The sequence below is a fragment of the Otolemur garnettii genome, unplaced genomic scaffold (assembly GCF_000181295.1).
Source record: "Otolemur garnettii isolate 467f Iridium unplaced genomic scaffold, OtoGar3 scaffold00051, whole genome shotgun sequence".
NCBI classification, from domain to species: Eukaryota; Metazoa; Chordata; class Mammalia; order Primates; family Galagidae; genus Otolemur; species Otolemur garnettii.
In genome coordinates, this window is record NW_003852446.1 from 1,365,279 (window position 1) to 1,377,126 (window position 11,848).

General features: G+C 45.4%; 1 protein-coding gene across 1 annotated transcript in view; it reads left to right on the plus strand.

The window, feature by feature from the left end:
- Positions 1–11,848, plus strand: part of CA5B (carbonic anhydrase 5B) — a 43,984-nt gene that overhangs the window by 3,963 nt on the left and 28,173 nt on the right. Inside the window, exon 2 of the mRNA XM_012806433.2 lies at positions 9,316–9,510. Within this exon, the coding sequence (XP_012661887.1) occupies positions 9,369–9,510 (142 nt within the window). The 5' untranslated portion in view covers positions 9,316–9,368. The remainder of the gene's footprint in view (positions 1–9,315; positions 9,511–11,848) is intronic.

The window sequence follows — 11,848 nt, forward strand, 5'->3', positions numbered from 1 at the left end:
AAGAAGAACATTTTCCAGCTCCATCCATGTGAACATGAAGGACGTAAAGTCTCCATCTTTCTTTATGGCTGCATAGTATTCCATGGTGTACATATAGCACAGTTTGTTGATCCATTCGTGGATCGATGGGCACTTGGGCTTCTTCCATGACCTGGCAATTATGAATTGGGCTGCTGTCACTTAGATTATTGAATATCATTTCAAACTCCACATGGCCAATGTTGAGCTACTAATTTCCCACCTAAAACCTGTTTTACCCACTGTCTTCCCTATCTCAGTTCACGGCAACTCTATTCTTCTAGTTGCTTAGGCCAAGAATCTTCCAGCAATCCTTAGCTCCTTTCACTTCTTACCAGCTGTATCTCCAAGACATCCAAATCCAACTGCTTCTTATCACCTCCACTGTAACATCCTTAGTTCAAGTTCCTGGATTATCCTGAAGGTCTTCCTCTTCTTTCCTGTCCCTCCCTCTGTATACTTCTCAGATGATTTTTTTTTTTTTGCTCCCATTATCCTGTAGGAATCTCTCAAGGGGATTTTTAATAGGACAAAATGAGTGTTCTTTTAAACATCAATCAGATTGTATTATCCCCTGCTCAAAAATTCCCATTTTCTCTCCATTGTACTTTGAAGTTCTCAACCTGGGGCAACTCTCCCCCACCCCCAGAGGATTGCTGGTGATGTTTTAGACACATTTTTTCTTATCACAACTCTTATGTAGGGTGCTCCTTGCATCTAGTGGATGCTAGCCAGTAGGGGTGCTGCTAAGCACCTGCCAATGCTCAGGACAACCCCCAACAACCAGGGATCATCTGCCCAAAAATGTTAACAGTGTCAAGGTTGAGGAAACCCTGACTTGGAGAAAGAACCTATATAACAGCCCAGAAGTCTCCTTGACCTGGCACCCATTACCTCTGGACTTCGTCTTCTACTCCCTTCTACCCAGTTCACTCTACATCTGCTATATTGGCCACATTACTATCCCTCAAAGGTGCCAGACATGCTCCCACTTCAGAGTCTTTTTCCCAGGCAGTTCCCCTCGCCACTGCCTGGAATTCCCTACCTCCTTTAATCCTTTGGCCAGATTTCACCTTCTCAATGAGCCCTCTCTTGAGCAATATATTTGAAAATGCAATACCCCCTCTCCAGTGGCACTCCAAATTTGCCTTACCCTCCTCTACTTTCCCCTGGACATATTCTAATTGTCTCTATAATTGCCTTCTTTATTATGTTTGTTGTTTATTATCTGTATCCCCCACTAGAATGTAAGTTCCACAAGAGTAGAGACTTTGTTCTTTTCCCCAGTGAGCCTAGAACAGTATCTGGTATCTAATAGCTGTTCAGTTGATATCTTAATGAAAGAAAGAATAAATGAGTGATGGATTTAATGAACAGTGATTGAAGGAATCACCTTCTCCTTGACTTTCCTGGCTCCATTCCTTGCCCACTCCCATCTATCTTGTGCTCTGCTGTCAGAGTCATCAGAAAGCATCAGTGCTTCCTGCTACACACATGGAATAATAGCTGAAAGCCTTCCAGTCTCTTGGAAATTCATAGTCCCCAAATTAATCTCAAACCCTCATGCAGCCCCACTTTCCACTGCATGTTTTGGGCATCTACTTGGCCAATGCATTAACAGATATTCATACAGATTTGGAATAATGGTATGTTCAGACATATGCTTGGCTTTGCGTCAATAAAAAGGTTTGGGCCAGATCTGCTCAAGCCTGTAGTCCCAACTACTTGGGAGGCTGAGGCAGGAGGATTGGTTGAGGCCAGGAGTTCAAGACCAGCCTAGGCCACATATTCAGATCCCATCTCTTAACAAAAAGATTTGGGATTTTTTTTTTGTTTTTTGTTTGTCTAGGGGACACAAAAGGAAATCTTCAGAGTCAGGGTCCCCTGTAGGTAAGATCAGCAACAACATTCTTTTATTTTATTTTTTGAGACAGTATCACTTTGGCACCCTGGGTAGAGCACCATGGCATCATTGTAGCTCACAGCAACCTCAAATTCTTGGGCTCAAGAAATCCTTTTGTCTCAGCCTCTCAAATAGCTGGGACTACAGTTACCTGCCAGAACACCTGGCTAGTTTTCTCTATTTTTAGTAGAGACAGGGCCTCACTCTTGCTCAGGCTGGTCTCAAACCCCTGAGCTCAAGCAATCCACCCGCCTCGGCCTTCCAAAGTACTAGGATTATAAGCATGAGCCACTGAGCCCAGCCAGAGATCAGCAAGATTCTGGGGGACAGAGTTGAGACTTCTGAACCACTGCAGGCAGTCCATCACTGAGTGCTGGGTTTTGTGGAGGACAATAACTGAGAGAGTGGGGATAAAGTTAGGCTCTCTGGAGCCCTCCTGCTCCTTAGCCCTGTATGGGAGAAACTTCCTCTGGGCCAGGTGTCATTTACTGCCAGCCACCATATTGCACACAAACAGCCTCACTGCAGGGTGTAGGGCAGTCCCTAAGGCATGACTGTGGCCTGGCAGTCAGCCCCAGCCTGCCACACCTCAGTACTTTCCTGACAGCTATCTGTGGAGCAAAGCTCTGGGTCACTTCTCAGACTTCTCTGGGTGCCATGCTAACAGGCCTCAGAACCCCCACATAGTCTCTTGCATAGGGCCCTGTTCGTGTCTAATCATTTGTTGGTACACATCTCTTGGCTGGTGGGCATGCCCTTGGCCTTAATCACAAACTTCCCTTGGAATGCCAAGCCAGCAGATCCTTTTTGTTGAGTATACATTGTATTTGGTATCAATCTTTCTGAAAGTTACTAAGTCTCCCTTTCCAACTAGATTGTAAGCAAGAAAGGAGGCATTTTCCACTTGATTGCCCACATCCTCCTGACACTGAAATTGTTAATTGAGTAAACCTAAGGGTCTGTCCATTTCCACCTTAGTTGTCTTCTCTGAACTTGGGGCCTAATCACTGTCCCCCACATTCTCACTATCTGTGAAGTTTCCCTGTTTATCCCTCTGCCATTGCCCCCTGTTGAAATTGTCTTCCTCCTGTGACACGTGGGTCACATGCCACCCCTTCTTGACACTTAGAGCCTCTGCCCCATATGTTTTCATCACACTAAATCAAGGCTGCCATTGGATCTGCCTTTGATTGAGAAATATCTGTTTAATTATGCTCCGTAAAAAAAGCCAGCTGCTGAAGGACCAGTGCTGTATGATTCTGCTTCTAGGAGGTAGGGAGAGGAGGCAAATGCACAGAGATGCAAAGTAGAAGCAAGGTTACCAGGGCCTGGGAGGATGGAGAAGGAGGAGCTGTGTAATGAGTACAGAATTTATGCTGGGATAGGTATAGATAGCAGTGACGGTTACACAACACTATGACTGGGTTTAATGTCACCAAATTTGTACTCTTACGTTTGGTTAAAATGATAACTATTATGTATACTATGGCACACTTTAAAAAAGGTGACAGAGGCTCGGCGCCTGTGGCTCAAGCAGCTAAGGCGCCAGCCACATACACCTAAGGTGGCGGGTTCGAATCCCCAGCCTGGGCCCGCCAAACAGCAATGATGGCTGCAACCAAAAAAAAAAAAAAATGGCCGGGTGTTGTGGCGGGCCCCCTGTAGTCCCAGCTACTTGGGAGGCTGAGGCAGGAGACTCGCTTGAGCCCAGGAGTTGGAGGTTGCTGTGAGCTGTGATGCCACGGCACTCTACCCAGGGGGACAGCTTGAGGCTCCGTCTCAAAAAAAAAAAAAAAAAAAAAAGGTGACAGAGACAGAGAGAGAAAGAGATTTGTTTAAATAGTGTTTCCTTGTAGATTTTGAGCTTGTGGGAATAGGGAAAGAGCATGACTTTTTCATCTTTACACAAGCAAATTCTTGACATGAGATAATCGTGCACTATTGCTTCAGTTCAAGAATGGAAGGCAGCGGAAAGGAAATACCAGTTAAGGCAGAGTGTCTCCATACCACTTAGCAGTTTTTTAAATTTCGTTTTAGCTCAAATCAGTTTTATCAGAGGGAATGCCGAGGAGTTGCAATTGTTTGATATTGGCTTTAAAAGAAAAAGAAAATCATTACATTAAAAGTCATCCAGAACTAGCACTCTGGGAGGCTGAGGTGGGTGGATTGGCTGAGCTCAGGAGTTGGAGACCAACCTGAACAAGAGTGAGACCCTATCTCTATGAAAAATAGAAAAACTAGCCAGGGATTGTGGCAGGCGCCTGTAGTCCCAGCTACTCAAGAGTCTGGGGCAAGGCGATTTTTGAGTCCAAGAGTTTTAGGTTGCTGTGAGCTATGATGATGCCATGGCATTCAACCCAGGGCGGCAAAGTGAGACTCTGTCTCAAAAGAAAAAAAAAGAAAAGAAAAATAGCAGAATTGTAGCAGCCCATATAGCCTATGGCTAGGAGGAGTGAGAGTTATAAGAAATACCTGTAACAGAACACCTTGGTGAAAAGGGCATGGAGAGAGATTTAGTTCTAACTAGCATGAGAGAGTTCCCGAGATTGAGAGCAGTGGTGAATTGGCAGTCTCTATACCTGTGGTGTTGAGAGGCACGAGCTCAGCCTTATATTAGGCTGGAGGAGACAGCAGTCCGGGGTATGTGCATTCTATCATGGACACGCTTACTCTGACTCTGTCTCCTCTCCTGCCTGCAGGACACCAGCAGGGCGTCTCTCTGCTGAAGATTACCAAGCTCTGCTAAGGACTAAGATCTATCTGTTCTAAGAAGACTGCTTTACTGTAAGATACTCTCTCTCTCTCTCTCCAGCTAAAGTAGATAGCCCTCAGGCACCTAAGAGAAACTGTTCCTGAGCAAGGTAGCTTAGTGGTCCACGTCCGGAACCTACCTCAGTTGGGCCCGAGACCTGGCCAGTCCTGTGCCCTGACAAGTGGTGTCAGAAGCAGATCCTGACACAGAATCAGATTCTGAATTGAGCTCATTGATGGTCTCTTATTCTATAAGCCAGCTCAGTCAATTCAGGTAAGGAAGGTATTTGAAAACAAGGTGCTGGCTCGGTGCCTATAGCTCAACCGGCTAAGGCACCAGCCACGTACACCTAAGGTGGCGGGTTCGAATCCCCAGCCCGGACCCGCCAAACAACAATGACGGCTGCAACCAAAAAATAGCCGGGCGTTGTGGCGGGCGCCTGTGGTCCCAGCTACTTGGGAGGCGGAGGCAGGAGACTCGCTTGAGCCCAGGAGTTGGAGGTTGCTGTGAGCTGTAATGCCACGGCACTCTACCCAGGGGGACAGCTTGAGGCTCTGTCTCAAAAAAAAAAAAAAAGAAAACAAGGTGCTATTCTTTGGCTCAAGATATGACCAAGACAATCCCTTGAAAGTTTATTACTAGTCTGTGTTTGAAATTGAGTTAAACTTTTGCAGGTCTTAAATAAGGTACTTTTTAACTTATAAGCTCCCTTCAAAAATGTGTGCACACCAACACACAAAACTATAAACAAACTGATTTTAACTTTGGTTTGAGAGTTTCAAACACCTTTGGGCAATGCAGATGACTTTAGATGTTACCAGCCTAAGGACCCCAGGTAGAGAGTTAGGCAGAGGTGGAGAGCCTCCGTGGTAACCACTAACTTCCTACCAGTCCCCTTTCTTGTGACTTGAGTTCCTTGTGTCCGTTTGTAAAGTGATGTATTAGCACACTGATACATGCCATAATACTTGTCTGGGCAGATGGCTTGTTGATAGCTCTGCTGGAGACCTCCTTTATTCTTTGAAGGGTTGTGACAAGAAATAATTCTGCTTTCTGCTTTCCTTGGACATAGCTCACCAGGTGCGATTTTCTCTCTTTTCCCTTGGGTATAGCCTTCTCCCCTTTGGCTCAGATGGAGCAGGGCCAAGGACAGCAGTACAGTGGCTTACTAGCAGGGGTGTGCACAGAGAGGGGAGGAGTGTCGCCTCCTTGCTCAGCAGCACCAGGGATTATGATGTGGGTGTTGTATCTTACACTCTTCTTGGAAAGATGGTGTGAAGAAATAAAGTTCAGATCTGTAAGTGAAATGTGTCAAGGTGAAAAATGTAGAGAAGAATCTAAATTAATGTTTTATTTGGGAAGCACGGATTGCCATTTAAGACATACACACAGACCAGGTGGTCTTCAGTATGTCCGAAGAACAAAGAGAAGGCAGGACGTTTTATAAAAAGGAGAAATGTCTTGAAAGAAAGTTCATTGGCACTAATAATGGGGGGAAGTGGCAAACTCTGATCGGTGTATGGTGACAGTGGGTAAAACTAGTCTTAGAACTGCAGCAGCTTGTTTCATAGCTATTACAAGAACTGTTTTCAGGTTACAGCCGGCAGTTTCGGCAGCGAGGCTTTAGGAAAATTCTCGGAGCATGTGCTCTGTGTCCCAAGGGATCAAGTTCTTCTCCCCACCCCTTGAGTCTGATTTATTCGATGTGACAAGAATGACCCAGTCTGTATAATCAGCTTTCACAAATGTGTCTTTCATGCTCCTCAGTTTCTCTTTTTGTGCCTTTCGGCACTCCTCCCCCGCCTTTCCTGCAAGCATGTCCACACTGCTGAGAGTCATACGCGAATGTTCTGCTTTGAACTGGCTTGCTAAAGTAAAACTATGTAACATAAAATGAACCTTTTCAAGGGTACAATTCGGTGGCATTGATAATATTGTCAGTGTTGTACAACCACCACCTCCCTCTAGATTAGTTCCAAAGATTTTTCATTATCCCAAAAAGAAACGCTGTAGCAACCTGGCAGACTGGGTGTGTGTGGGGGGGTTCCTCCTCAAGCCAGGGTCAGGCAGACAAAGGGAGAGAAGGGCTGAGAAAATCACACACACACAGTATCCTGACCCCAGTGAGAGCACACAGCACACACACCGTGCCAGCCCCTCCCGAGGCTAACAGGCCCAGGCCTCAGGGCTGTATTTATTTAGAAAATTTCGGGCGTGTTCTTACAAGGCAAAAAGTGAAAAGGTAACAGTTTCATGCTTCAATGAAACAGGCAGTTCTTTGTTTAGGGAAGAAAGTTCTCATGCTGCAGGACAAGGAGTGCTAAGCTGCAAATTAAAGAATACTTGGGGGGGGCAGTGTGAAGATAAGGAAGGAAAGTCTCAGCTTTTTTTTTTTTTTAGAGACAAAGTCTCAGTTTATCGCCCTCAGTAGAGTGCTGTGGCATCACAGCTCACAGTAACCTCCAACTCCTGGGCTTGGGCGATTCTTTTGCCTCAGCCTCCGAGTAGCTGGGACTACAGGTGCCTGCCACAATGCCCAGCTAGTTTTTTGTTGCAGTTTGGCCGGGGCTGGGTTTGAACCCGCCACCCTTGGTAAATGGGGCTGGCGCCCTACCCACTGAGCCACAGGCGCTGGCCACCAAACTACTTTCTTATCTACTCTGCTGGACATTCCAACCCCCGCCCCCCATCTCCAGCAGAGGCATGTGTGCACTGCAACAGCGGGACCTGAAACTCATGGCCATAACCTGCTGGAGATTTCAGGGGGGAAAGTCAGCCTATTCTAGCTTTCACCCACAAAACTCCACACCCAGTGAGTGCTCACTCCCCTTCCCTCCTTCTTTCAAACCCTAGCACTGAGACTCTGCCTTCTGTGTCTGTAGATCTGCCCATTCTCAGTAGTTTGTGTGAATGGAATCATGTAATATATGACTTTCGTGGATGGCTTCTTGTACTTAGCACTAGGTTTTCAAAGTTCATTCACATTACAGCATGTGACGGGACTTCACTTCTTTTTATGCTCTTGGTCATCTTTGCACCACGGGACCCAATACAGTCCTGGAGCAAAGGAAATGACAACAAATGTGGAAAATTCAAACAGGCAGAATCCCAGCCCTGTAAGACCAGGTGGCGGGCATTCCTACATTTGACTCTATCACTACTCAGGAAGCTGAGGCAGGATGATCTCCTGACCACAAGACTTTGAGTTTGCTGTGAGCTATGACACCATAGCACTCTATCCAGGGTGACAGAGTGAGACTCTGTTTCAAAACAACCGACAGAGACAGACATGGTTCCTACCACCACGGGGCTTAGATGCTGGGGAGGATGGTGTCAGGAAGTACATTCCTGGTAGGTATTTTTCATTCAATGCTGAGCTGACCTGGTAAGCATGAGGGAGTGACATGGAAGTCCGTCACCTGGAGTGAGGGTAGAAATTCACCAGGCCCAGATGGAGGGAGAGGGTCCAGGGAAGGAAGAACATCTGCACAGGCTGGAGTTGGAAGAAGTAAAGCCCATGTGGCCAGCGGGCATGATGCTGAAACCTCAGTAGGGCCAGGGCACATGGCCTGGCAGCCACCACTCTGTAAAGATTGCTCAGATCATGTCCCCAACAGCTGCCTAAACACATCTGAAGTACTCACACTACACACTTCAAAATCTGTAGTGGAAGGTGGCACCTATGGCTCAAGGAGTAGGGCACCAGTCCCATATACTGGAGGTGGTGGGTTTCAAACCCAGCCCTGGCCAAAAACTAAAAAAAAAAAAAAAAAAAAAATCTATAGTGGAAAGAATGTGTAATCAAGAAAAAAGAGTGTTTTTTTTTTTTTTTTTTCCATTTTAGAGCATGTTTGTTCACATGGTACAGGGATGGGAGCTTTCAGGGAAAGTGAATGAAGCAGTTTGGGAGTGGGGATGGATTGAGGGCAAGCGTTTAAAGTCAGTGTTACAGTATGTCAGGACACCACAGTGAGTACCTTGAAATCATCATCTCAGTCTCAGAAGAGACTGTCACTGAGAACATGTGAGAGGTAGAAAGGGTTCGGGAGTAACCTTGTTCATTTTCCCAATGTTCGAGGGCCTTTGCCAGTGTAACACTAAAACTGGCAAAGAATCACAGATTATATCTAAGCTTTCATTTCAAAACCGCCCAGGACTATTTTGGCAGGATGCATCTTGGGTTCTTTTTAAGCAATCTAGACACAGATGACTGTTTTTATCCCAGCTGCTTGGAGGCAGCTTTAATCTTGGGCATCTTCCTACACGTGGACACCATGTGGGGTGTGGATACCTAGTTGGGGTTTCAGAGAGCGATTTTGTTTTCAATTTTCAGAAACGGTACAGTAAACAGTTTTTTTTTTCCATTCCTGTGGCTAAAGAGAATCTTTTCTCTGGATCTCTGGTATTTGCCAGCCCCAGGGGACAGGCAAAGCATATGAGTCAGTGGTCAAGACCCTCCCTTCCCTCCACAGAGGGGACAAATGAGTTTGAGGAACAAAAGTGAATAACTCTTGACTCCCATTTGCCCTCCCCCACCTCGGGGTGTGTACTGCTAGTCTGAATGTTGTCCTCCTTAGAGGGTTCCCCAAGATCTTAACTCTCGGGTTTTATAGTCTTTCCTCTTCTATCCTCCCCCCTCGAGATTATTAGGTTCCTGCAAGCTATTCGGGAGCTGATCAAGATTTCAAGCTAAAGATGGTGGTGATGAACAGCCTGAGGGGGATTCTTCAAGCAGCTCCACACAAATTGCTGTGGAGAAAGTTCCAGATTCTGAGGTGCATGCCAGCAAGGCTCTGCAGCCTCTACACGTGCACTTACAAAACCCGGAATCGAGCCTGTGAGTACACCACTTCCTTAAAGAGAGAAAAAAAAGCTTGCTGGCTTTAAAAAATGACCCAGTGTGTTAACAATTTGTAGCTGTGGTGTCATTGCCAATCCGACCCAGGATTATATATGCCTTATGAACTGTGAGAATAACTCTTTCTCTGTTGATTCATTGAAATAAATGTGGGGTGTGCTTTTTTGACTAATTTTAGCTTGTAAAATAATGTCTTCCAGAAACTGTAAGAGAGATGGCCCAGTTTTAAATATTTTGGAACCTGTTCTTTATCATTTCTTAGTAATTGTCTTTTTTTTTTTTTTTGCAAAGCTTGATTCATAGACTTCAAATTCTTTGTGTGAATCTCAGTTTCTGGAAGTTGCATAGTAATGTTTACAAATAGTGAAGTAGCCTAATGTTCCAGCATATTCTGGCCCAAGTTAGGAATTGGAGAATTACTTCTAGCTGACCATTTTCCAAGTGTGTGCTCAGCTGTCAACATGGAAGATCAAGCTTGGCAGCAGATGGTCTCCCTCAAACCTCTTGCCTCTCGTTCCCCTCCTGAAATTACAAGAGACCGTCCATGTCTGGATGTTGCCAGGATTCTCCACCAAGGCGCTCTTGACTTTGAGGTTGAATCATTCTGTTTTCAGGGGCTGTCCCATGTACTGTAGGGTGTTTACCATCACCCCTGGCATCTGTCTACTAGCTCACGTGCAGTTATAATAACCAAAAACGTCTGCAGGCATGACCAAACAAACTCTAGGGGACAAAACTGCCCCTTGGTTTAGAACCATTTGGAAGATGGGAGAGGATAATGAGTGTATTTGTAGAGAGATAAGTGTGAGTTTACAGAGTGATGAAGCGGCTGAGTGGTGATTTATCATTACAGAGGAATCTTTCATGTTCTCTAGTATCTAAAAGATATTGACAGAGTTTTCAAATTTGGGGCTACATTGAGGTCTGTTTCTCTCCATTTTGTGTTTACTCTCTTTGATCCCTATGCCAGTGGTGCTCAACCTTCCTAATGCTGCAATGTATTTTCATTGTTAAAAGGAGTCACGACCCACAGGTTGAGAACCGCTGCCCTATGCATATAATGAAAAGAATGGGTAAGAACGGAATGGTTATATACTAGTAATGCCAATTTAGCTAAATCCAAGGACTTGAAACTGCTCTATAAATACATTTTTATTGTAAGTTTATTTTGTTTCCTTCAACATTGGCTGTGTTGTTATTAGAAAAAAACTGGCCAGAGGCATAATAAATTGCTGGTTGCTGGGTGTGGCTTCCTACATGCATGCCCACATCCTACCAGGACTGACTTATTCTAAACACTGGTACTTTGTGGTCTAAGGCTGGAAAATATTAGTCATATTACCTAGTTACTAAAGTTTTCCTCTTTTTTGAACAGAAAGTTGAAATTAAACCTCCACTATGCTTATGCCATTCGGGGAGTTTGCTGCTTTTAGTGCTGACAATAAAACAAGCAGTAGCGGCTTATGGAGGCCAAGGCTTTAGTTAATGAATTTCCCACATCATATGACATGTTCTTGTTTCTGAGTTACTAAAAAAAACAGGTGACAGTCACCCTTTGATTTTGTTTGTGGCATGTTATGCTGTCCCTACCTGCTTTCACCCAGGAGAATATTCTGGTCTTCACTGCCCTAAGCCGTTGAACATGTCCTATTCTATGTTCTAGATGCTCATCTGATCACTTGTGAAGACAATATTCATTGCTTCTGGCAGCTCATTACCCCAGCAGAAGGCTCAGTGTGCACTTGTGACCAAGAATGACCTGAGATTCTGAAGGGTTGGAAAAGATAACTTGTTAGCTGGGTGTGGTGGTGTGTGCCTGTAGTCCTAGCTGCTAAGGAGGCTGAGGCAGGAGGATCGCTTCAGCCCAGAAGTTGGAGGCTGCAGTGAGCTATGATGACACCACTACACTCTAGCCTAGGTGGCAGAGCAAGACCCTGTCTCAACCCCTACCCCTTGAAAAACTCCCCCCCAAACACAATGAAACATAAAAGTAAAGGAAAGGTAAATCTCAAAGTCCTTAACTAATGCCTGCCATACTGTGGACTCAGTGTTGGCAGCTCCTTCTAGTAAGATGGTTGTTTTCATCATCACCACTTTTTTTGAGACAGAGTCTCACTTTGTTGCCATCAGTGGAATGCTGTGGTGTCATAGCTCACAGCAACCTCAAACTCTTAAGCTCGAGTGATTCTCTTGCCTCAGCCTTCCAAGTAGCTGGGACTACAGGCACCTGCCACAAGGCCCGGCTACTTTTAGAGACGAGGTCTTGCTTTGGCTCAGGCTGTTCTCAAACCTGTGAGCTCAGGCAATTCACCTGCCT